The sequence below is a fragment of the Bombus affinis genome, unplaced genomic scaffold (assembly GCF_024516045.1).
Source record: "Bombus affinis isolate iyBomAffi1 unplaced genomic scaffold, iyBomAffi1.2 ctg00000070.1, whole genome shotgun sequence".
NCBI lineage: Eukaryota > Metazoa > Arthropoda > Insecta > Hymenoptera > Apidae > Bombus > Bombus affinis.
The window spans coordinates 909,357-936,839 of record NW_026108823.1 but is presented as its reverse complement, the minus strand read 5'-3'; the positions used below and the strand labels follow the sequence as shown (position 1 = coordinate 936,839).

General features: G+C 35.8%; 3 protein-coding genes and 2 long non-coding RNA genes across 17 annotated transcripts in view; 2 read left to right on the top strand and 3 right to left on the bottom strand.

Annotated features, from left to right (window-relative positions):
- The window catches only part of LOC126927053 (integral membrane protein DGCR2/IDD-like), a 386,199-nt gene extending 369,901 nt beyond the window's left edge, over nucleotides 1-16,298 (bottom strand). Inside the window, exon 1 of one of the 2 annotated variants that reach the window (XM_050743408.1) lies at nucleotides 16,280-16,298. The gene's annotated coding sequence lies outside the window, so the exon portion shown is untranslated. Of the gene's footprint in view, nucleotides 1-10,888; nucleotides 11,045-16,279 lie in introns of those variants that run through there. The other variant, XM_050743405.1, reaches the window with a different exon arrangement.
- The window catches only part of LOC126927031 (G-patch domain and KOW motifs-containing protein-like), a 730,127-nt gene that overhangs the window by 89,228 nt on the left and 613,416 nt on the right, over nucleotides 1-27,483 (top strand). The window lies entirely within an intron of this gene.
- Nucleotides 1-27,483, top strand: part of LOC126927033 (G-patch domain and KOW motifs-containing protein-like) — a 205,763-nt gene that overhangs the window by 49,107 nt on the left and 129,173 nt on the right. For 2 of the 9 annotated variants that reach the window (XM_050743348.1, XM_050743349.1), the window contains exons 1-3: nucleotides 20,247-20,600; nucleotides 20,711-21,068; nucleotides 21,148-21,251. The exons of 4 other annotated variants lie outside the window; for them this stretch is intronic. In XM_050743348.1, coding sequence (XP_050599305.1) covers nucleotides 20,461-20,600; nucleotides 20,711-21,068; nucleotides 21,148-21,243 — 594 coding nt within the window. In that variant the 5' untranslated portion in view covers nucleotides 20,247-20,460 and the 3' untranslated portion in view covers nucleotides 21,244-21,251. Of the gene's footprint in view, nucleotides 1-20,246; nucleotides 20,601-20,710; nucleotides 21,069-21,147; nucleotides 21,284-21,367; nucleotides 21,404-27,483 lie in introns of those variants that run through there. 3 more of the 9 variants (XR_007715102.1, XM_050743346.1, XR_007715101.1) reach the window with 3 other exon arrangements.
- On the bottom strand, nucleotides 17,763-18,420 carry LOC126927069 (uncharacterized). Its single transcript, XR_007715122.1, has 2 exons — nucleotides 18,224-18,420; nucleotides 17,763-18,107 (listed from the first exon to the last, which is right to left on the bottom strand). It is a non-coding gene; the product is annotated as an uncharacterized LOC126927069 (long non-coding RNA).
- Nucleotides 18,782-20,185, bottom strand: LOC126927077 (uncharacterized). Its single transcript, XR_007715131.1, has 2 exons — nucleotides 19,897-20,185; nucleotides 18,782-18,848 (listed from the first exon to the last, which is right to left on the bottom strand). It is a non-coding gene; the product is annotated as an uncharacterized LOC126927077 (long non-coding RNA).

The window sequence follows — 27,483 nt, the reverse complement described above, 5'->3', positions numbered from 1 at the left end:
CTTTGTAGTGTATGTTTAGCTAACGTGAGGACCCGTTATAGATCTTAAGATTTAGTCAAGCGAAGTCCTTCAAATAGACTTTGTTGCAACTACGGGAAGATAGGAGAAACCTATCTTCCACGAACGATGCCCCCCGTAAACAACCTCCCCTCAAGGGCGGCCAGCATCTCTTTCAAAACGCCGATATGGAAATCGACAAATTAGCAACAGCGCTAATTTCCCTCACCTTTGGAACGAAAGCTTTCGTTGACGAATCCGGGGATCTCATGTCCTTAGACACACCCATTATAGTTTTCCTCGACGGCATCATCGAGACGGAGATTCTTTCTTTCGTACGATCTCATCGACGAGTGACAGTACCACCTTACAACCAGTGAATACCTCACATCTAGTTAACAAAGAGTTAGACTTGAACTGTGCGAGAACATACGTTTATCATCCCGTGACCGCGGATTCGTTTCGAACCTAAGATCATTATCACTAGTGCTACGAGTGCCTAATCTTGTTGATAAGCCTGTGCTAGTAAACTCTTTATTGTATCACGGCAATGGCTAATTGTAATGAGAATTCATCAAACGCCCCTCTCCATAATCCTGACCCTAATCCGACATATATATTTGACGATATATATCTGAAAGAATAGAAATTTCATTTAATCGACTATATGACCATACTCGGTTAAGTACCAACAACGACTATCTATCAACCTTATCTTACTTCCTCAAAGATATAGAAAGACTTTAAAAATATCAGCCATGTGATTTGGTCCTTTAAAATTTGGAAGTAATATAACGATAAAATACCATCAAAACCTTTAAATTTCCAATATTCAAGAGAAACTTGAAATCTCGTTTATTTACTCAGCAACAAAATCTTATTTACCTTCAGAGAACCTATACAATTTTTGCACAGCTCAATATCTCTCCTTTAAACAAAACATCAAAGTATGTTATTCCTAACTTCAATGGGCTCAACTCAATTTTTTGATCAATTTCTCTCGTCCTATACGCTCGTTTCAAAACTTATAATACCATCTACACCTTTGTCTTGTGTTCCATCCATGGTTCCTATGCATGCAATTTTATTATTAGGATTATGCAATTTATTATTATTCCAAAGGATCTTCGCATTTCTGTTTCGCTCGTGATAGGTATTCACATCTGTTTTACCGTGCTGTTTCATCTTCTGGGAACGATATGGTCGGAAATGTTATGATGTTGAATACGCACAGGTCGTTAAACGAGAATTAATTCAAGATAGATTCAAACGGAGTTAATTAAGTGATCCCAATTCCACCGCCTTGGGGGCTGAACGCGTTTTCCTTCCGAACGGTTCGCTCGTGTCGAGTGATGCAAATTTCAGCAAGTGTTTCACCTACGTGTTTACTATTAAATTTATTTATTTGTTTTTTATTTATTTATTTATTTATTTTGGCTCGGTTACCTTCAAAGTATTTTGCGTATTTATTGAGCGATTTTTAAGGTATTATTTCTTATATTATTGGAAACAGTAATAATTTTTAGATTAGCAACAAAAGATACATTTAAATTTTATACAAATTTTAAGGAAATTGGCATAGAGAAATACCAAATTACTGACATTCCTTGTAGTATGTTATTTTAATTTTACGTAATAAAATAAGGTGTTTCAATTTGAATTCATTAAATGCTGTCTTAAATATTCAATTTGAGAATTCTTTGGAGAAAGTCGAAAAAGATTTAGAACTATTCCCTAATCGATAAATAAACGCATCAAGAATTGAGAACCACTGACTCAGGGGAACTCAGTTAATCGAGTAATACGAATAGTTCCGTGATACTGCAGAAGCCATTTACTACGTTCGCCTAACATGATTTCATCGATAAAAGAGAGATCACTACTTCTTCCCTATACTTGATACGTAAAAATAAAAATCTTAAAAAAAAAACTCGTTGCCGAACATTTATTTTCGTTCTTTCTGATAAAAAAAGACCATTTTTGTAGTCAGAAACTTAACCGAGCAGCTTTCTCAACACACCGAAATTCGAACATTTATTACACACTTCTTATTCGGAGACAATGAGAGGAAAAAGATTATAAGATTCTATGGAAAGATTATGTTAGAAGAAAGCTGTCAGTACCTAATAGGGTGGTCCTTCTATAGTACACACGTATACCTATAATAGCACAATAATAGATTGCAACGACTACAACATTTATACGTATTTATCCCACAGTTTTTAATAAACTATGAGTTCCATTTAGTTACATTTAACAATCTAACAATATAGTCCCCCCATATCTAATTTATTCCTTAACTCATAAAATATGAGCTTTAGCATATAAACAAAGCATAGTATAGTGAATGTTACAACTAAAAGAAGATAAAAGAACATACTTTTTGCTTCAAATAATTAAGATAAAATTTAGATACGGGGCTTTCAGCTTATGAAAGTCGAAGAGAAGATATATATTCCATTTGGTCATATTCTATTTAAATTCGTAACTACTCGTTCCATTTACGTTATTAATAAAACATTTTTATCGACAAGCTACCTAACAGAAAGACCTTTTTGTCACTCTAAATTGCCTCAAAAGAAAATCCCTTGTCAAACATACCATGTTTCTCGTACGAAAATCCAAAAAGGATTTTCCAAAAAGATATATTCAGTGAACCATGGTTCGTGACTGGTGAGCTTGAAAAGAGATGAAGCGTTGAAGCGTCAAAGTTGATATTCCACCAAGCTCTCGACCCTTCTATCTCAATAATCCTGATCAAAATTCGAATGAACTACCCAACGAAACGATCACCGTTTTCTATAGAATCTCTTTAAGCATTCTTCATTAAGGAATCGTCAGATTTTACCCCATTACGTTCTTCCATCACAATCTTCGTAATGATGAATAAAAAAATAAAAGCTTTTAAAACCCGACAGCGCTGTCATTTTCTAAAAACGTCGACTTTATACTCCTGATGACCACGAGCACATCCGACTACCAAATATAAAATGCATTGTGAGTGTGTCATCAGCATAATTTTCGTGAAAAGAGCAATTTTTCTTGATAACTATAATTTGTAACATAGATTAAAATCGCTGATTTGATCCCTCTGATATTGTTGTCTTATGAGAGTTTCGCCTGGTCTTAATTGGTTCTGTTGATTCTTATCGTTGTGAAAAGTCGATTCGCTATATATCTTTTGTATAGAGAACTATTATGTGATGTAAGAGTGTAATGTTGTAATATTTGTGATCCTTACTTTATTAATTTTGTCACTGAGCCGTTCTTTGGTTCGTTGAGCAGTTCATGTTCCCTACTTGTTTCGCTTGGTACTTTCATAATTTTCGTAATTACAATAAAAGGTTTAATTTGTAATAAGTTAAAGATTTGGTCCCTTGCTTTATGATATACGAGAACCTTTGAACTAACAACTTTGAAGTGACAATTGAACGAGAACTGACAAGCTTTCATTTCAATCTATATTTAAGATATTTAATATTTAATCGGTTTTCGTGACACCGAATAAATAATAAATAATAAATTTGAAGGGAAAAAACAAGAGATTAAGAAAAAATTCTGAAAAATTCTGACACAAATCGGTAGTATTATTTTATATTACTTTGCGAATTACTTTTCAAGCATAAAAATAGTTTGACGGTCACTTGTAGTTCCTTCCTTGCCATTTCATTTATTAAATTCGTTTAATTTCGTAAACAAAATAGCCACTCGTGGCGAGTTTGGTGTTTAAAATAGAATTTTGTCATACAGGCTGGTTGGTAATTGATAGTACAAGCGGAAAATTGATGATTCTACTCGAAAAAAGAAGTCGAAAATATAGAATAAACATTTTTCGTCTGAGACTTTATTTTCGAGAAAATCGACTTTGAATTTTTGATCGGTATGCGTGCAACGCGTGCAACATATTGGAACGGTTTATCAACATAACGTCAATCGAAACACAATCTACAATAAAATCCGTTATAACGAAACGTGATAAAGTGCACGCGTACCGAGCGAAAATTCAAAGTCGATTTTCTCGAAAACAAAGCCTCAAATGAAAAATTTGTGTATTTTCGACTTCTTTTTTTTACCAGTTACCAACCACCCTGTATATCCAACAGCTCACTTTTTCTTTGTAAATATTATTAATAATTTTATCAATTTTTTATATTTCCGTCCTTCATGCAAGTGACAATGAATCATAAAATTTTCATAGAAATCACAAAGATTAGGGGATAAGTATACCACTATATTTTCATATATGTATATGTATGTATATTCCCAAATTACATGATAGAATATGAATAATATTGAACAAAATATAATCAAGTATACAGTACCATGGAAATACAACAGATTACAATTTTCTACCTGTCACCGATTCATCGTCATCTCCTTTCATTCTTTTGACATATATAAAAACAAATTAACCCGTCTGAAATAATCATACCTCGCTCTTTGAATACAAAAATCTATTCAAATGAAATAAAGGGGAAGAAAATAAGAATAAATATAATTACTCAGGTATAATCTTCTCGAGGTATAATTATTCAGTTACAAATGATTCTTCGTTAACACACTACATTGTACACTACTTCTTTTCCCGGTGGCTGAAGCTAATCGTCGACGTTTATAAGGTACGAATTTTGTCAATTGCCATCACTAAGCTCAGCGTCCACAATACACTATGTTTTTCAAGTTTAGGTGAACCATCGACGATAACCACATCAGATCCGGACCAATACTCAGTGCCAACCTCATCCAGGCATTCGAACTCGCAACATCGGCGTCCAACGCGGAATCTCTTGCAGCTCTGTAATAAGAAGAAATCGATTAATTGTACGGATCAAGCGTCACTAGACTACTCGAAAATCCAGGTCATTCAAAGAATAAAAGAAGATAGAATTGCTCCAATTCCAACATTGCTTTAGCAAAACTAGTATTTGAGAACCATTGGTCAAATATATTATAACACTAAACGTACATTTCGGGAACAATAATTTGTGATATGAAACAGAATACGATAAAGTTCAAAGGTTACATCGATTTTCAAAATTTTATAAATTCAGGTGTATGACAGTATCAGTCAGCTCTTTTTCTGTCCCCAAGCGCCAAAATTCATTCCGACTACCATTTTACGTATTTTACAGAAGTAAGCCTTCATTCATCTCCCATTCCATCCACCAACATGCTCTCGACGTATTATCTTCTAAGTAAAATATTGATGTTGAGCCAGACATCCAACTGAATAATCTTTTCGGTGTTACTATAAGGTATTTAAAACCAGGGTTTGTGCTTATACGTTAGATGTAATACTTGGCATGAAACCTGCTTATATTGATATTAAATTTATGCATAGTAGGATGTTGGACCATTGTCAAAATGAAATTACAATACACACAGTTTCACCGTGGAAAAGTGGATCTCTCTAGCATGTCTACGCAAATGAAGGTTAGAGGGGGAGGGGGAGGGGGAACTGTATCGAGGGGGAACTCCGATCGTCGCGGATCGGTACCCTTTACTCCTTATTGCGGATCAAGTCGCGAGATTGCAAGAGGCGAGATATTTTATTAGCCTAGACATGGCCAGCGGGTTTCACCAAATTTCTATTTATCCTAATCCAACGGAGTTTACAGCGTTCGTTACCCCGACAGACAATATGAGTAGATAACGATGCCGTTTGGACTGAAAAATTGCACCGTCCGTCTTTCGGAGGGTCATTCGCAAGGCCTTAGGTGACCTCGCTCATTCGTATGTTGTTATTTATTTCAATGACGTCCTAATTATTGCCAACTCGATAGATCGAGCTTTAGAAAGATTGAACACCGTATTAGATACCCTCGTAAAAGCCGGATTCTCTTTTAATTTTGCGAAACGTTCTTTTCTAAAGACATCGGTGCTCCATTTGCGATATGTAATTCATAACGGAGAAGTTCGTCCTAACCCGGGAAAAATACACACCTTAAGTTCTTCACCTGTGCCAACGACCGTCACATAGCTCAGGCAGTTCATAGGGTTAGCTCCGTACTTCCGAAAATTCATCCCTAAATTCTCAATGACGATGAAATCCCTGTTTGCGCTCATCTCAGATAGCAGAAATATAACTTGGACAGATAGACACGAGAAAATAAGACAACAGGTAGTTTCCGCCCTGACCGACGCGCCGGTGCTAACGATATTCAACCCCAATTACCCGATAGAACTACATACTGACGCTAGCTCGGAGAGTTACGGGGTGATTTTGACGCATCAAGCCGAAGGTAAGAACAAGGTAATAGAGTATTACAGTAAAAGAACCAGCCCCGCGGAATCCAGATATCACTCCTATGAACTCAATACATTAGCTATCGTAAACGCCGTAAAACATTTCTGTCACTATCTATAGGGACGGGAATTTCTTGTCGTCACGGATTGCAACTCGTTGAAAGCATCGAGTGATAAAGTACATTTAAATAACAGGGACCATAGGTGATGGGCTTACTTGCAGACTTTTATTTTTGCCATTATGTATCGGGAAAGTAAACGGACGGCTCACAAATTTCTTGTCGCGAAACCCCACAGGCGTTGACCTTATTAAATTCGACAAAATCAAAGAGAAAATAGTTGACTGGCCGAAATTTCGGAAGATTGGCTATTAGCGGGACAACGTCGTGATTCTCAAACCTTGGAAATCGTCAAGGGATTGCAAAACGATGGACTCGCGGAAGACATCGCGAATACATACGAATTACGGTTCGGTACTCTGCACCGTAGGCTACAAAGAAAAGGCAGGATTCTCTGTGTACCTATAGTCCCAAGGTGTTTTAGATAGTCTGTTATTAACCATGTGCACCAGTCAATTATGCACTTAGGTTGGGAGAAAACGCTGGAGAAACTATACGAGTATTACTGGTTCGAAGGGATGGCGAAGTACGTTCGCCGATTCATTGAGAACTGTCATGCTTGTCAAGTTTCGAAAGCTAGTTTAGGTAAGATACAAGCCGAACTGCATCCTATACCTAAGACCAGCATACCCTGGCATACGGTCCACATGGACATAACAGGCAAGTTGAGTGGTAAAAGCAATTCAAAGGAGTACGTCATTGTTTTGATCGACGTCTTCACTAAATTCGTATACCTGCATCATACTCGTAAGATAGATTCCCTTAACACCATTAAAGCGCTTAAATCCGCTATATTTTTATTCGGGAGTCCCTGCCGGATAATAGCAGATCGGGGGAAGATGTTTTAAGGGTAAAAGAATTTCGAGAATTCTGCGAAAGCAAACGAATTAAAGTTCACTTGATAGCGATCGGTGCTAGTAGAGCCAATGGACAGGTAGAGCGTGTTATGGGTACATTGGAAAATATGTTCACGGTAGTAGAGACGACCGGGCGGCCGTGGCAAGACGCGATTGGGGAAATACAGTTGGCTTTGAATTGCACCACCAACCGCGTGACAAACTCGAGCTCATTAGAACTACTAATAGGTAGAACGGCAAGACTTCACGATCTGTTGTTACCCGATAACATCAAAAGTATCGATATCTCCAATATAAGACGACAGGCAATAAAGTGGATGGAAACTAGTGCTAGGTATGATGAGGATGGATTTGACAAAGCTAAAGCTTAAGCGGTTAGGTTTAATCTCGGTGATTTCGTATTACGCAAGAATGAGGAAAGGAATCAAACCAAACTAGATCCAAAATTTAGAGGTCCACTTGTAATAGCAGAAGTCTTGGAAGGGGACAGGTATATCTTAAGGACATTAGACGGTAAGCGACCGTACAAGTACAGTCACGACAGGTTGAGGAAAATGCCAGATGGTCGCGTCCCTGCTGAGTTGGATGTCTGTAGTGAAGGCAATAACAGTGACCATGACGATATGAGCACTTCGACCTCGGAAGATCAGTAGCACTATGCCAGTAACACCCGGCAGAGCGAGTTCGCACGTGTTTCGGGGAAATAATGTGATAAAGCTCAGAGAGAACGTGTGATGTAGTTCACACGCTTTTTGTGGTAATAGTGTGATGAGGCTCAGTGAGAACATGCGATGTGACTCGCATGCATCTCGGGGCGACAGTGTGATGAGGCTCAGTGAGAACATGCGATGTGACTCGTATGCATCTCGGGGCGACAGTGTGATGAGGCTCAGTGAGAACATGCGATGTGACTCGCATGCATCTCGGGGCGACAGTGTGATGAGGCTCAGTGAGAACATGCGGTGTGGTTCGCATGCATCTCGGGGCGACAGTATGATAAGGCTCAGTGAGAACATGCGGTGTGGTTCGTATGCATCTCGGGGCAACAATATGGTAAAGCTCGGTGAAACCGTGGAACAAAGCTCTATGTGCTCACACGATCTAGAAGACCGAGATCCTTTGGAGTGCGAAATCGAAAATGGTCCATCATGCCGTTACGATCCGACTAATGACCTGCAGGATGCAACTATCACCTTGAATACTAACTATAACGCTACTAATTTTCATTATCTTTTATTTCTTTGCTGCCAAACCCCCGAACAGGATTTGTTGCTACACTGGACCCTTGCCTTATTCGAACATCCAGTTAAATTGTGAATAATGTCAATTGTATCGAGTCTAATGTTAGGAAACTCAATATTTTAGTTACACACGAGGACGTGTGATAGTCAGAATGGCCGTGTCGGAGATGAAAGAATACTGGAACCTTCCCTTCGGAACTTTGGGAAGACCCCTAGTATTGTAATTTAGATTTCACCATAGCCGAATTAAGAAACTGTTGTCATTCGATTCGACTGTACTTATTTGAGATTTATGATAGTGAGCTCGGGCTCGAGGCGACAACCAGTCGCCGAACGTAGTCGCGGTCAAGGGATGAACGTTTTGTCTAACAAAGGCATGAAGTAACCCTATAGCTCTCCTTAAAAGAAATACTTAGGACGGGGCACGACGGTAAGCATTTCAACGATTTCTGTCCCGTGGCTCGCCACACGCAGACTCTATTCTTTGAGTAAGATGATTACCAGATGTCGACGCGTCTCCACAGTACATGTTCAGCTAGCCCGAGGACCTGCTATAAATCTTAAGATCTGTTTAACTAAAGTCCTTCAAACCGACAAACAGTCCTCGTTCCAACTACGAGAAAATAGGAGAAATCTATTTTTCTCACGAACGACGCTTCCTCTTCTCGAACTTTCTCTTAAGGGCGGCTAGCACCCTTCCCTAACCACCAACATGGAAATTGACCAATTAACAGTAACGCCAATTTCCCTCACTTTCCGAATGAAGGCTTTTCTCCACGAATCCGATGATTTCGTGCCCTTGGGCACACCCATCATAGTTTTCCTCGACAGCGTTACCGTGATGGAGAACCACTCTCCGGTACGACCTCAAAGACGATTCAAGTAACTCTCAGATACGTAGTGATTGCCTCGTGCATTAACATTGAGTACAACTTAGACGCTGAGGAAAAGTAGAGTCCGTCATCCCCTTGACCGCGGATTCGTTAGTGAGCCTAGGATCATTGTCATTAGCTTCTCGAGTACCTAATTATCCGATTACTTGTCCAATTCCATCATAGTCATATTTGCACTAGTAAATATCTCCTCTATTGCATAATGATCACGTCTAGCGCCAATAGGGATTCGTTTCACGCCCTCAACCCTAACTCAAATCTTAACGCCGACCCGAAATATATATAGAAGATTGCTTAGAATTTGGAGCTTAATAACATATCTCAAAATCATTGACATTAAAGAAGGTGAACCTTACTTACGAAATTTCCTTCCGTCAAATGATACATAAAAATTGAAAAAAATAATATACATAGTTTTGACTTTCTTCCGCATTATAATTTGAATCACTCGATTTATTCGACTAAAGATAATCAAGCAATAACCTCACTTTACACGTATTCTCATCACGTGAAATAGATCACATCAGGGATTTTCAAAAGTCGATGGAATATTAATAGCGATTAATTTTTTATGGATGTATTCTGCACGGTTAAAGCAATCGCCTAGTGAATTATCGAGTTCCAGGAATATGAGCGGTAAACAGGATTGCAGCTATAAATGACTCTCTAACGTGTATATTAGAGATGAATTTGATCATTTATCCTCATAATATGAAATACGCTTTTAAGTGGAAATCATAATTAACAATTTCTGGCAGCGAAAAGTAAATAAATCGATACGTTTAAATCAATATTAGAATTTCTTAATATTTTTATCAAATTTTTTTATCAAGTATTTTAACATCGTAGAAGTGTCGTTGGAGAGAAATATTAGGTTGTTCCAAAAGTTTCTTTCGTTTTCTAAAGAAATGATAGATGTACGATATTTTTTGTTTTATATTATTTTATTGAATTATGTGCGATCCACCTTTCTCCAATTTAATATAAAATAACATAAAACAAAAAATCTATCATTTCTTTATAAAACGAAAGAAAATTTTGCAACAATCTAATAGAAATTTAGTTTTAACACAATATAAAAATGGATTGTTATGCCCCTAGGAGATAAGAACAATATGATTAATATTAATAATGAATACGTTAACGTAACGTAAAGCAGCTTTTGCAGAAGGCTATTACCTGAAAATGTTTACTAAAGAATGATAACATGAATTTTCTTAAGTACCCCATTTGATACTTAATCTACTTTGTAAATACTGTACGTCCTAACTTTGAAAGAATGCAATTTTAGCCAGAATGTTTCAAATTACCTAGCCGTATTGTTTCCTTGTAATATAATTTATATTTACATTATCTCGCGTAATTCTTTCCACTTTATTGACTTCTAAACGTTAATGTAATATAATTTTTATAATATAATTTTAATCGAAGTTATTTAAAATTTGTAATATCTCATCCCTACTAGAATAATATTAACAAATGTGCAGAGCTCAAGTCGAATAACACCGGCTCAGATAAATGATCATCAAACTTACTTTTGTTATCGTCGATGTCAGTGATTTTGAACCAGCCAACGTCCATGGCAATCAATATTATTTAGCCGGTCTTAACGCAATGTAAAAAGCAAAAAAAAGAGGAAGGAAGGAACAGGGAAGCAAAGAGATAAAACGAATTTTTCATTTTTTCGAAACTAGATCGAGTTTCAAGCTGCTCGTAAAAGAGTCTGTAGCCAATCCGACTAAATTCGACGAACCGCGCTTGAAAATTCCCAGAGAACTGTGATAACCATCGAAATCTGTACAATTTGTCGATTCATCGCTTGATTAAAAAATGGAACAAAATGAGGCTGATCAGCCGGCCTTTCAACTTCTAATGATCCCTATCGTTTTACCCTAGGTTGAATGCTACGATATAAGCCGAAACAGCTATAAGTAGGGTTCACGTGATTGCCGCCATCTATTATTCACGCGTTACACATTCGCCAGCCGGACGCGTCTAACGGTTGACATTGTTTTCTACCCTCAGTTCCAACGCAATTACGTTGCTACGTGCAATCAAGTCTCGAGTGAAGCTAATGATAAGTTGTTGTTCGATCCTACACAATTACTAAAATTATTCAAATTAAACTAATTTAGTCTAAAAAAACAAGTAATTTCGTTATATATTTCCTTTCATAATAAGCCATGGTTGGAATATAGTAGCTGACGAAAATATTCGTATATTTGTAGAAACATTTTAGGGCTGTATTATGCATAACGGCACTATAGAATTAATACTGTAACAGAATTCTACTATCATGGTTATGCTGGTAATATTCGAAACAAATCTGAAAATCTATGTAGATGTTGTAAGATATTCAGTACGAGTACTTTGCATTACTGTTATGTACATAATCACGACGAGATAAGGAAGGTACTGTTCTCTATTGCTCATCGCTACCCGTTGCTAGTAGCAACGTACTATGCATATATATCTCGTAAAGATTTTAAATGTAGCCAACGAGACCATTTTTAATATTTGACTATCGTGACCCATTACAGTTTCATCACTTTCGATTAATTGAACACGATCCGCACCTTAAGACTAAAATACACAATATAAGTATGGCACAGAAAATCTTTTAAAATTTACGGACGACTATTTATGGTATTTAAAGGCAGCAAAGATAATAATTAGCTGCGGATTTTCCTCGAATCGTAGCATACAATATGGAATCTGATTATTAAAAATTACAGTGGAAATACAGTGGATTTCCATAAGATATTCGTGCTTGTGGCATTTTGGAAATAAATTCTTAACCCAAATGGACGACCTCGATACTCGAGAAATTTTGTGAAGCTGACGTCAATGGCGATATGTACTGTTGTTGTGCTATCATTTCATAGTAAGCTGTATTGATTGCACTTCTATTCACGGAATTGATTTATTCCACACAAAAGTTGACAACAATAATCGAAAAAAGAAAAATATATTACCGCCTTTCACATCAGCATACACAAGCACATAGGATTTCACACGAATATACACACTTGTAAATTCGACGAAACGATCAAATTTAATTATTTTTCGATTTTTCGGGCATCAAGTACTACATCAAACGTTACACATCAAACGTTAAAATACGGCGAGCATACAAAATGTACAAACCACTCTAAATTAATTAACTTTGAACGTTATTGATTAATTAAAACAAACCACTGTTGCGTTGAGTTTTACATTTTAAAAAGTTGTTATCCGTTTTTGCTTTGTTTAAAACTAAAAACAGGACTACGTTCATTGTAAGTCGTAAATATCCCTTTTATTTATTTAAACAAACAGATATTTAAACAAACAATTTATAAATATATAATTTATTTACGTATATTTGTAATATCTGTTTTATAAATTTGTACAACCATTTATCCATTTATCTATTTTATTTGCATATAATTTTTATAGACTTTTTTTTCTTTTTTTTTTTTTTTTTTTTAAGAACGAAAAATTGTGATTCTATTTTAAGACATGTCAGGCTGAAGCGATACGCGATATATATTTCTATTCGGATTTCACCGTCGTCGTAATCGATGCTATTGGAAACGTTTCACGATAGACGTCTTACAAGCGCTTGCAATGTCCGTCATGTGTAAGGCTCTACCACTGAATCGCGGCTGCCATTTAGTTATTAAGGTCGATCACTTAGAGACGTTAATCCGCCATAATGGTGAGCAATACATCGAAGCCATTATTGAAAGCATAGTTACGCGTTAATTTCATCGATCTTAGTCACAAATAGAAGTGTACAAATTATAGGATTTCCAAATATTTAGTTTAGTTAAAAGGAGATATGAAAATGACAGGTATATTCAAAGGATAAAACAGAACCGTACGATTGTAAACTTTCAAATCATTATAACTATTTAAATTTGAAAAATCTTACTATATTTATACAATATATTTTTATTAAGAATGGAAGAAATTTCGAAAAATCCGCCAACACTTTTTACTATCGTCTTGAAGCACACCATATGTTAAGCTTCTTCGTCGTTACAAATTTTATCGCGGATGTAACGAACGTTTCGAACATGTAGCACGCACGCGTCAACGCCTACATTTGGATTTTAAATATATGTTTTATGCATTAAATGTATTTGTACTTTCTTGCGCAATTTCTTTTAATTTGTTACGATATGGAGGGTTTAATTACGTTTAAGATATCTATCTGAATCCTTTAAATTCAATGTTCTTTAAAACATTACGTTACGTAAAATAATCGTTTTTCCACTTTATTGTATCATAAAATAGTTACTTAAATTCATATTACTTAAAGAATCTTCCTACAGAAAGAATAAAAAAGAATAAAATCCTATATGTTAAATTTTACGTGGTTGATGGAATACATAGCGATGACGAGAACTAACTACAGACAACAAGAAACTATTAGCGAAGGCAACTGGTGACTATGAATGTCGTCTTTATAATATGTGGCGACTAAGGAGAACAACTACCAACTACGGATAACAAGTAACAACCAACTGTCTCGTTTCTAAGGGGCAACTAACTTGCAATTATCCTCCTTTGATGGTTCCTGTAGCGTGATATACGTCTTGAACGTAGTTAAAGAATATGGTCGCTGCTGAATGGCGATTTGACAGCAAGGCGATCCCGCCAGTTCAAAGCTTGACATTGCAAGCTACCGAAAACCATTAATCTTGTTATCGAATATCTAGCTTTCAGAAGAACCCTTGTGATATGATATGACGTCATGACATTTTTATGACGAAGATGAACAAACACTGACCTCTAACGAAACAAATTTTTATTAAGTGCCGTATGTGGGTTGCAGGCCGGCCAACCAAGGAAATTTATCGAATGTATAAAGTAAAATATATACGAATATATTGGATATATCATAAAATGCCCGCGTTATATCGTCTAAAGAAAGCTAAAGAAACCGCATAAAGAAAGCTAAATTTAAGGAATTAAAAAATTGAAATACCAATTATAAGAGAGTTAATTAAATTCAAACCTATCGATGGTCTCATAAAGACCTATATTTCCTGGAAATTGATATCTTTCGAATTCTAAATTCTCCTTAGAAAGTATCATAGAGAAAATATGAAACTTGAAAAGTACATCACGCTGATGCCTCGATAAACCGTCGTGTCGATAAATCCATGTGTCCGAGCGATGAATTTTCCCCAAACAACAAAAAACTGAAGGGAAATCTTCTTTGAAGGACGTGACAAAAGGTAGGGGAAGCGGGAACAATGATCACGCGATAAACTGATGGTGTACGTATAGAACGTGTACGTATAGAACGTTGCGAGAGAATTATCGAGAAACAAAAAAAGAAAAAATAATCGTTGGCCGGCGCGACTATACGCTGTCGACGGGCAAACAGCGACTGAGACTAACTGAAACGAACTCTGTCGCAGTATGAGCACGGGCTGCGTTCGCGGGTCGATCGAACACGTTCTGCGCCTCTCCTCGGCACCGGCGTCAAAGCCACCCCCGATGGCTGCAACGCACTGGTGCACTTGGTGGTCCTTTCTTTTTCGTGTGATATTATACCAGCATCTGTGATGCCATTTCAAAGACCGCAATCAAAGCATTAAATGCCAGATTAAAGCGACGCGATAATATTACCCCAATATTCGTCCGTAAATGTTACCGTATAGATGTTTAATTAAGCATTATTATGCTTCGAATAATTTACTATCACATGAATCGTTCCACAAGAAAACATATGTTTCACTTTTCCCCGTAGTATGATTGTAATTTATAACAAATATTTATAATTTATAATTTAAAATATTTATAATTCACTGAAAGTATCTTCCTGTCACGATTATAGGCGTAAAATGTCAAATTAAAAGTACCAAATTAAAAACATATGGTATCCCGAAACCAAACGTACGACATGGCGAATCACGATGATACGATAAAAATTGATCTATGTCTTGATTTATTCAAACAGAACGAACTTACTCGAACTTTTCCAGAATAAACGATTTATCCGATAATATCCGTCACCAGCTTCTCTTCCTTCAACGGTAACAACTGACACCGAAAGCTCGAGAGACCCGAACGGTGAGACGTACCCAGAAGCAATGCAGTTACCTGGGCAAAGAGTCCCAAAGACCAAGGACGTAGGAAATTTCGAGAAACGGAAATGGAAACTGGAGTGGCGCGTCAATCAGCACTGACGGAAACTAATAAAAATGGAAAAAACCAAACTAATTCGTTTCACAAATTATTAAAACGATATTATTGAAAATTTCACTCGATTTTCTCGCTGCACACGTCAATATTTGTCGAAATATCAATATTAAAAAGTTAATAAAAAAAAATATCCTCTTTCTTCATACCTGTCTTTCTCCCGGGCGGCGAAGGAATACTAGAATGTTCGAGAACAACGGATACTTTTTGATTTTATCTCGATATCAATTTCAATCTTTTTAAACGAAATATAATCTGAACGATGAAACGTTTGATCAAATAATGTTCTTCGTTCGATGCTAAAGGAAATTGAGAAGAAAACATCGAAAATTCGTTAATAAAACGAATTTCTTTGTTTCTGTTAGATAATAAACTTGATATACGTATTGGTTTTTAAAATCAATATAGCTAACCAATGGGCACACTTTTAACAAGGGTGATGGAACATACCAAAAATCTTTCAAGATGGTCTTGGCAACGGAAGAGTCGAAAATATGACAATTATGAATGAAAAATTCTAATATTTTACAGCTGGCAACGATAAACAACTCCAGATATTCTCCTAATTAATTTACAACAAATTCGCGTATATGATCGATAGCTGACGTCACTGTGTCCCACAGCCCTTGTAAAACGATAAGAATTTCCTGGAAAAACTTGTAGCCACGAAATGAAAAAGATGATAAAACTTCTAACAAGAGTACTGAGACGAGCAACTTTGTACTTACCCCTTCGGAGTAGGGAACGTGATTAAACGTCCGCGAGTTCGAAACTTTTGTAAGTCACTGCACGGCCGCTGCTTATGGTGGAAATGTAATAGATATAAGTACAGAGCGCGTGAGCGAACTAAAAACGCGATATAGGGGTAAAGAGAGAGACCGTTCCGTCCTTCTCTAATGCCCGCGTACTTGTACCGGAAATGTGTAACAACGGTAAACGAGCGCCGTCAGTGTCCACTAGTGTGCATGCCTGATTAAACAAGGATAGAAAATGCTTATATACAGCCTTCTCTTTCTATTTCCATGTCGCATCCATCTTACTATACAGTAGACAGGATTCGACTATTCCATCATTATATTCGCACCCTGCTTACGTGTGAACTAACATTGCCATGACAACAAATCGTTCGTCTCCTGTTTGATGCTCAGTTTTCAACGGAGTTGAAGGGAAACTTTATAAGAGAAAGGAAGTGACGGATTGTCTCAAAGTAATAAACGAAAATTCTCGTAACTATCGAAAAACGATAGTCAATACAAGGATATCATTATCACATTTAAAACTATTACAATGAACGGTGATTTATCGCTGCAAGGTACCACAAATAAGATATCTCATAATTTGCGAAAAGAGGTAAGGAATATTCTAGATTTTAGACTTTGGAACTTCCATGACAGTCATGAGTGTGTTTTGTCATTGATTTGCCATATTGCGTTTTTCACAATTGTTGTTCATTTTTTGTGATATTTTACACTCGCACATAGTATCTATGATTTTTTCTTTCGATAATTCTTATAATTATTGTCAATAATTAATTATTTATAACCATTTACGCTGTATTATATATCATTAAGATTTATCTTTGCACGTATCAAGATAGTAGATAACAAAATTATGTTTATATATTTATATTATGTGTATATATTTAGATATCTTCTTAGTTGCAATTTTTTCGAATAGTATCGGTGACCAATCGAAATAGAAATTAGTGCGGAAAGAGGGGAAGGAACCAAAATTTGAAAATCGACATCGGTAACTCAGTAGTTATAGAATAACTCAATCGATAACGTAGATTAACTAGTTATAAATGAAAATATATATAAATTCAAACTTTAAAAATTAGAAATTAAAAAGCAGAAGGCAAAAAATTATCGCCGAGGATTTATATAATAATAAATAGACAGTACATTCTTTTTGTCTGTCTTACCGAGAAATAAAACAGTTAATTGATGATTATCGTATAGTGTGTACTCATAGCATAAAATTTGTTCAATGAATTAAAAATTATATTTTTTAGATATGTAGACATTAGCGATGTATTAATCCGGGAAGCTCGTCTACCTCGGAAATATCGAGTCTGCGACAACGTCGATTTGGAAATTATTCTTACAGAATATGAAAATTATTACAAGATGAAATTCCAAAAATATCCTATATTGTGCAAGAAAATAACTGAAAAGGAAATAAAGACGAGGGAAATGACAAATGCGAACAAAGTGTAAGAATTTAAATTATTTAACACTATTCAACGTTCTCAACGTATTCAACGTATCGATTACAATATCATTCAATCTTTGAAGAAGTAGTAAAACGTGTCAAATCTGTTAGCAAACAAACGAGAAGTGAGTCTGTATCTGGGTCTGTGAAAGGGAGGAATGCACAACAGAAGATGAGGGGTGATGCTACGGATGATATTAATCTCGCAATGACAGTGACATCAATTTTCGCCAATGAAAGCGATGAATCTTCATCAGAAGAGGAGAGCTATTTAACATCTTAATGGAACAATCCACGCAATCAAAGATATCAAAATAGGCTCAGAAGCTTTATATAGACAATCTGGAATTATGGAAGATTATTGAAGACATTTCATGCGTAAGTTATTTTCGATTAATATACGTATTGTAAATATTGATTTCAGTAAAGCTTTAAATAACGAATTACATAACATTTACGGAAATTAATACGGAGATTATGCGCCATTTCATCTTTGTATTGTCGCAGGAAATCATACTGACAAAATTAAATGTATATTGGGACAACATCGTAGGCCTAGAGGAATGTAAATCTGCTATTAAGGAGGCCATTGTGTATCTCCTCAAGTACCTTATCTTTTTTAAAGGCCCATTTTCTCCCTGGAAAGTTATTCTGCTATACAAGCAATTACGAAATAGGGAAGACGATGTTGGCGAAGGCAGTCGCAACAGAATGCCAATGCACCTTTTTTAACATAACGGCCAGCTCATTGGTGAGCAAATGGAGAGGTGATTCCGAGAAGTATATCCGTGTAAGTTGATTTCCTTTGTCTATGAAGAAGAGATTCTGGAATATATCTATCATATATAATAATAATCATATATAACTAGAATAGTTGTTTGGAAAACGAAATGATATTACGTTCGTGATGAAACAATGAATTTAAGGAATTTTGAATATAATATTTAATAAATAATAAATACATTTGTTAAACTGAACAGGTTTTATTTGAACTTGCCTATAATTTTTCGCCTACAATTATTTTTATCGATGAGATTGACTGGATAGGCACAAATAAAGGAGTAAACTGTACATTGTCTGAACCTGCAAAGAGATTCAGATCAGAACTTCTTTCTAGATTGGATGGATTAGTATCTAACGAAAATTCTAATGTAGTTCTTTTGGCTGTAACTAATTGCCCTTGCTACGTATATCACGCTATTTCAATGTTTTCTAAGTAGAAAATATCTTAATATCATAATTATTCATTATCTTAATCTTAATTATTGTGTTGTGCGGAATATTCCTTTGTTATTATTAATATAACAGAACAATAATATTTATTGTAAATATATTATTAGGGACATTGATGCAGCTTTACGCAGATGCCTTGAAAAGAAAATATACGTATCATTACCAAATGAAGTTACTCGACTTGGTATGTTCAAATTATACCTTAGCAACCAGTTATTAGAGAATATGGATATTGTAAACCACATAATAAAATCTACTGAAAAATATTCTTGCGTGGATATAAAATTGCTTTGTAAGCAAGCATGGCTGCTAGAAATAAGTCCAATATGGGAAAAACTTGAAAAAAAAAAGAAACATCTGTTACGACTTTGAAATATGAATTAAAGAATTACGAAATAATAGCAAAATTGTTAAAAAACAATGTCACCTACAGTTACGGATGTGGATAGATATGAAGCGTGGAATAAATATGTATGCCATAAGAACATATTTTAAAAAATATAAATGCTTATCATATAAAAATATAAAAATATAAAAATATAAAAATATAAAAATATAAATGGTTATAAATTATTAATATAATTATCGTTCGAAAAATTGTTCGTGTGCGTGCATTTATGTGTGCGCACGGGCTATAAACAAGTTTGAAATATTCGTTCTACATATATACGTGGTATACATATTCCCTTATAATATATAATATGTGTAATCTGAGTGGTTATATATCCACGTATTACATATGTGTTAGTGTATTTTATCGATAATCTGTCTTTTATTTCCCCTTATCTTATTGACGCATGTAAGGGCGCGTATATGCGCCGGGAAAAAGCTATGGTTATATATGGGATTGTTAACAAATAAAAATTAATCTAGGTGTTATTAAAGAAATTTGTTTCACCTTCTAAACTTTTTGATGATTGGTTTACTTTGAATATTTTGCATATTTTTGCATATCATGAGCATTTTGTACATTTCTATACATTCAAATTTTCTATGAATATAAAATGATCCGCACTACTATCTACTTCATAGTATACTCTATACGTTTAAAATGCTCCATTAGAAGCTTAAATCTATCAAAATACAGCTCCTAGGGAAATGTGAATTTTCACATGAACACATAATATCGATTTTCTCATTGAAACGTATAGGCAGGTATATACTAGCATAAGCCACCTTCGGCATTTGGCCGTATGGTGCAGCACTAGCTTTGTAACATAGAAAACCATAGGCGTCAGTTCTTCTTGTTTCCTCTTTGATATATGTTTACTTTAATGTCACTTATTCAGGCGCTTGATACATTGTCGGAATGAAATTTTAGTAATGTGCAAGTAATTTTGAGTAGATTAATAAAGTATAATAAGATATTAGATTCATGTACATAGATTCAAGTGACATCAATCTTTATGTCTAGTATATACATGTGTATTGATCTATAAGTCAGTGTTAAAATAACAAATAAATGGCAGAAGAAGGAAAGAAGATTTCCTTCGGTTTTGCGAAATCTATTAAGAAACCTGTGTTAAAAAATGCTATTCCACAAGAAAAAAAGAAAGTTGATTGCATTGAATGCCTTGATGAGAAAGGTATTAAAGTAATAGGGTGAGTTCAAAAAGTAAAATTTATAATCAAGAAACATATAACCTCAACCTAACCTATAAAAATCACCAATAGCGGAATATATATATTTGAAAACAATTTTTTTATTTCAGTGAGGAAGGAAAAAAAGATGAACCTCTAATTATTCCATTACTAGGTTCAAAAACCTGGCATGATAGAATTCTTAATAAAATAGATGCAGATATTTTCCTTCCGAAGGCAGATAAGGAAAAGGTAGGAGACGCTAGTGTTAACGAGGCAAAATCAAAGCTATCTAATGGAAAAACATCGCCAATAATATCAATAAAGAAAGAGCCAGTTGAAGATAGTGAAAATAAAGTTGTTACTTTAGAAGAGCAAGCGACGAAAGAAATCATTGAGGAACTTAAGTCAAAGAATAAATATGAAACTAAAACAAATGATTTAACTTTACCTTTAGTAGAAGATGAATCATTAAGAGGCAAAGAACAGGTACGTTATCAACATATTGATGTGCAATGCACAGATGTATTACATTTGCATATTATAAATATCGTTTTGTATTTTTCAGTCTACGTTAGAAGATTATGAAAAAATTCCTATTGATGCTTTTGGTGTAGCAATGTTAAGGGGAATGGGATGGCAACCAGGAAAGGGAATTGGTTGAAATGAAAAGTATGAATTTTACTCTGGATTAAATTAATTATATGTATTTAATACATCACTTATTGGAAAGTAAACAGAGAACATCATTTTTTATTTCACAATCGTTTATTCTAACTATTACAGATTAGTAGCAGCTGTCATACCAGAATTACGACCAAAAGGTATTGGTCTTGGAGCAGACAAAGTAGCATTGCAGAAGAAAAATACAGATTCCAAAAAAGAAGAGGAAGAAGTTAAAATCGAGAAAGGAACATTTGTGAAAATTATAGCTGGAAAACAAAGTAATAATTATGGTCAAATAGAAGGATTCGATGATGATGCAGGAAGGCTCATAATAAAACTAGCTCTTGGTGGAAATATAATATCTGTAAATGAATTTATGGTACAGCCAGTGACTAAATCAGAATATTCTAAGAACTCAAAAGTTCAAAGTTAATATGAAGTGTTAGTTTTTCATTAAGGGACATTTAAGAAAATAAATTTGAATTGACATATACATATAAAGACATAATCGGACATGTAGAAAAACTAATTCAAGAGTACCTGTAAGTGTGTTGTTGCATGCAATTTTTTAAAGGTCCCTTCTAATTTTATATAAAATATGATAAATGTAGATCGGTCCGTCGTGTCCAGTAGTTGGGTGACTAGTGGGTTGTGGTGGTTGTTGACTCTTGTGTTATATCTGCTTCTGGACTTGTATATTTCATCTTTGACTGTAGGTATCTTGAGGTCACGGTGGATTGTTTCGTTGGTAACATACCAGGGTGCATTTGATAGGGATCTTAGCGTTTTCGATTGGAAGCGTTGGAGTATTTCAATGTTGGAATTACTTGCTGTTCCCCATAGTTGGATTCCGTAGGTCCAGACAGGTTTTATTGCGGCCTTGTAGAGGATTATTTTGTTCTGTATGTTTAGTTTGGAGCGTCGGCCCGTGAACCAATAGAATTTTCTTAATTTTTCCTTTAGTTGCTTTGTTTTTTCTGAGATATGTTTTTTCCAAGTTAGCCTCCTGTCCAGGGTCATGACCAGGTATCTTACGGAGTCCTTGCTTGGGATTATTGTGTTGTTAATGGTGACCTGGGGGCAGGTTTGTTTTCGGAGCGTGAAGGTTACATGAGAGGATTTTTTTTCGTTTATTTTGAAACCCCATTTTTGGAACCACTTTTCCATGGTGTCGATACTTCGCTGGAGAGTGGATGAGGCAATTGCCGGGTCTGCGTGGGTAGCTAATAGTGCTGTGTCGTCGGCAAATGTTGCTATTGTTACCTCGTTTGATATAGGTAAGTCGGCAGTGTAGATGGAGAACAGTAGGGGTCCGAGGACACTACCTTGGGGTATGCCGGATTCTATTGGGAATGTTGCGGAAGTGGCGCCTAGACATTTAACTATGAATTGTCTGTTGGTTAGGTAGGATTTTAAGATGGAGTAGTATGGATGGGGTTGGATCTTTTTGAGCTTGTAGAGTAGCCCTTTATGCCATACTTTGTCGAATGCCTGTTGGATGTCTAGGAATACCGCTGAGCAGTATTTTTTCTTTTCAAGGGTTTGGCTGATCATGTGGGTTATGCGGTGGATTTGCTCTACTGTTGAGTGTTGTTTTCGGAAGCCGAATTGGTGGTCTGGGAGTGTTTTCAATTCTTCTAGGAGTGGAAGGAGACGATTCGTGAGCATCCTCTCGAATAGTTTAGACAGGGTAGGTAAAAGACTGATTGGGCGATAGCAGCTGGTTTCATATATTGGTTTACCGGGTTTAGGGATGAGGGTGATCAGTGAGATTTTCCAAGCCTTGGGAAAGTGTTGAAGGCGGAGGATAGCATTAAAGATTGATGCGATGAGTGCAATCCCTTTTATCGGAAGTTCCTTGATTGTTTTATTTCCTATTAGGTCGTGACCTGCTGCTTTCTTGGGGTTTAGGCGACTGATTGCTTCTATGATCTCTGAAGAAGTGAAGGGTTCAATAGGAGGGGACATTTGGAAGGGAGTGTGCAGATATTCGGTAACGTCCGCTGCAGCTATGGAGGAATGTAGTTGGAATACTTCAGTCAAGTGTTTGGCAAATAGGTTGGCTTTTTCTATAGGGCTACGCGCCCATCCACTCTGCGGACGGCGGCTTGGAGGTATTATTTGTGGGAGGCGCGTGAGTTTCCTGGAGGCCTTCCATAGTGAGTAGTTGGAGTCGGCTGTGGGGGACAAGCTGGCGAGATATTTGTGAAAACGGTCATTATTGTAGTTTTTTTTATAGTTTTGGATAGTTTTGTAGTTGCGTTGTTTAGTTTGCGTTTGTCCTCCGGTGTTCTATGGGTCTGCCATATCCTTCTTAGTCTACATTTTTCTGCTATTTTTTTAAATATGTACTGGGGGTATTCGTGATTGCTGATGGACGTTTTTGCCGGTGTGGAGAAGCGGATAGCGTTTATTATGCTCGTGTTTAGGTATTCCGTGGCTGCTTCGATTTCTTCATTGGTTTTTAGTGAAGTTGAGGCTGAAGTTGTGTGTGTAAAGACTTCTCTAAAGAGCTGCCAGTTGGTGTGTTGGTTATGTATGGAGCCATTACGTGTATTCTCGATGATAGTTGAACTGACTGTTACTATCACGGGGGAATGATTAGAGGAGAGATCAGCCGAGGAATTGATTTGGACGTGTCTTGACGAGATATTTTTTTTTAGTGAGGAAATCAAGGAGATCGGGTATTTTGTTTGTGTCGGTGGGCCAGTGTGTGGGTTCGTATGTGGTAAGGTAGTTGAGGTTGTTGGTTATTATGCTGTTGAGGAGGTTTTTGCCTCCTACTGTAACCAGTCTGCTGCCCCATTGGGTGTGTTTGGCGTTGTAGTCTCCTCCAGCTATGAATCTATTGCCCAGGGTGTCCAGGAAGTCGTCAAAGTCTTCTTTGGCGATGGAGTGTCTGGGAGGGCAGTATACAGCTGAAGTGGTGATTGTACCATGACAGTCTTCAAGACCATGCTTGGAGGTAGTCTTTCTGGAATGGTGGAAGTTCGTAGTGCTTAATGTTTGATTTGATTATGATTCCGGTGCCGCCGTGGGCCTTTCCGCTGGGGTGTTGGGTATGGTAGAACTTGTATCCGTTTATGTTCAGGTAGTTTTTGTCGGTGAAGTGGGTTTCAGTTATGAGCATTATGTCGATTTGCTGGTGTTTTAGGAAGAGTTCTAGTTCAAGTTTGCGTTGCGCTAGACTGTTGGCATTCCACAGAGCTGTGCGTCTTGGTTTTATTTTGCGTCGGGGCGTATTAATTTATCCGATGTGGATACACCGGTTTTTTGTTGTTTTTAGATACAAGTGACGAGAAATTATGAAATGATATTTTAAATTTAAACTGATTTCATTCATTGATTTATTGTAGCGACAATGGTAACTTGTTTAAATAAAGATTTTATAAATAAAATATTTAAGGTCTAAAATAATAAATAAACACATGTGAAAACATTAAAGCTGTTATCCTTATTCATGGTCTTGTTGGAACGTGTTTAACGAGCGTAACGTAGGCGTGAAAACGAAAACGTTGAGACTCTTGTGGCGTAAAAAGACTGAATTCCTCATAAAAATACAAGAAACGAGAGGAAACGTGCACATAGTTTATTCTCGACCTTGGATACATAAAACCAAAAAAAAAAGAAAAAGAAAAAGGAACAAAAATTTTTATTGGTTATTTACCGAAACTCATTGTATCATTTTTATTACTCTATATAAAACGTAGAATCATATACTGACGAATGTTATTTCGAATTTCTAACTTCAGAACGATAATTACATATTTGAAATTACCAATAAGTGGTAGTAGCATTAAAAATATGGAATATTCAACGAGATGAAATATAGGTAAAGTATTTAAAAGAAAAAAGATTGAAACGTTCGATGTAAAACGATGAAATTAAATGATTGGATTTGAAAACTTGATTCGGTTTAATAATTCGATGAAAAAAGTATTCATCCTATGAAAAAAGAATTCATGTTCCTGTCGATATATCAACGACGTGCGCCGTTACTTCCCACTGCTCTGCCATTCAAATGCAATACTCGAATATACATGGCGAAAGAAATGGAAATTGAGCAATTTAAGGGAACGAATTACTCTCGCGTCCACGTAACTTCAAAATGTTTCACGTGTCCGTGTTTGCGAAACGAAATTCGTCGTTGTCCAACTAACACGCTTGCAGATGCTACGTTCACTTTGTTGCATATAGGGCTTAAATATATGAACAAATAGAACGGCGCAACTGTCACTAGCGTAATTTTTAAAGTGAATTAATGCATAATCTCGTCATCTACGTTTGACCATGATTATGGCAGTGATCATTGTTATATACGAATCTTCGTGCAATATATGTGAAAATTCGTGGTTGTCCAATTAACACGCTTGCAGATGCTACGTTCACTTTGTTGCATATAGGGCTTAAATATATGAACAAATAGTACTGCGCAAGTGTCACTAGCGTAATCTTAACGTGTTAAAGTGAATCAATACATAACTTCGTCATCTACGTTTGTCCATGACTACGGCAGTGGTCATTGATATATGTGAAGCTTCGAGGAGTAGATGTGAAAATTCGTCGTTGTCCGGTTAACACGCTTGCAGATGCTCCGTTCACTTTGTTCCATATAGGGCTCAAATATGTGAACAAATTGAATGGAGCAACTGTCATTAGCGTAATTTTAACGCGTTAAAATAAATTAATGTATAATTTCGTCATTTACGTTTGATCTACGTTTTTTCATCTACGTCATCTACGGCACCTACGCGAATCTTATTGATTACGTCTTTGGCAGTGTTCGTTGCTATAAATGAAACTTAATAGTTGTTGAAACCGCTCGAAAGTCGTGTTCCTAAATCATTCCCTCGTCTCGTATCGTGTTCATCAAATGGAAAAGGAGATTGTGTTTTAATGAAATCGCTTGTTACTATCAATCTTGCTGTGTCACTCGCATAGGAGAAGAAAGCGAGGAAGGAGAAAAAAATTAAGGTAAGGTCATCAATGAGCAAAATGTTTAATGTACATTAAAATTGAGTCCGCTGCAACCCTCGTGACTTTTAAAATTCCATACGTATATTGTTATACGTAACATTGCCATATTAAATATATTCGATCAAATATTCAATCTCGTTCCCTGAAAGCTGTTCCTGGATATCTGGTTGGATACTTTACGCACGGAAATAGAGAGTGTTAACAGTAACAAACCCTCTATGTAGTGTTTTTGCTTTGCTCTTTTGATCAGGTAGATGACATTTTGCTTCGAAAAACGGATATATATACCACGGATATGCACATACAGAGTATGTGTATCGATATACACATTGATATACAACTTTGTACAAAGTGTCAAAAAAGTATTTATCGCGGTATTTTTTTCAAGCCATTCTACACCTTCGATTTGATGAAAATTGGTTAAATAAGTGTAGCGCAAAATTGATCTTGACCACAATTTTCAGTGTCAAATTGTTTTTCTATTGCATCATATAGTGCTCATTAGAAAGGAAAGTTCCGTTCTTTTAGAAAAAATGTTTGAAATTTCATTAATACTTAGACTGATTTTATTCATATTTTAAGGTCAAATATGGAATACAATAACATCAATACTAATATCTACTTTTTTGTGCGAATTACTTTATATTTCAATCTTCCTTGATACGCCGTGACAAGCAAAAGTGTAAACACAGCCCGTTGATTTTATGTAAAAAGCGAATGTCGAAGGTATAATGAGAAAAGAGCATTATTTGACCATTCCACAAAATAATTTACCTAAATAGTAGTTAATTCTATTGGATATAATAAACGTGAAGTAGTACTAGTGGACGAAATATCTATGTTGAAACCTTGATTCGACGAGTATAATTAATGTGCAAAACTGTAAACATGGTTTGAGATATCCATTTTTGTAAAATGATTTGTACATTATTAATGTTAATGAAAATTAACTATTACATTTCGTTAATAATAACTTGTAGTTACTGTTACCTAATCTTTACCGATCACTTGAGAAATTAGTCTTTTACATTTATGTGTTTACTTTTTTCGCTCGTCACTGTACATGTTTAAGTCAGATATGAAATATCTGGCGTATTCCAGCGGCTTTGATTAAATCTAAGATGTTGATATCCTTAATATTGAGAATGTTGTTGGAAACTATTATGCTGCGGTCTACCATTCGTTTTTGCCTATATATACCACGGAACAAAGAATAATTTTCACCGAATTCATCCAGAGCATATTTTCTAAGTTTTACTGT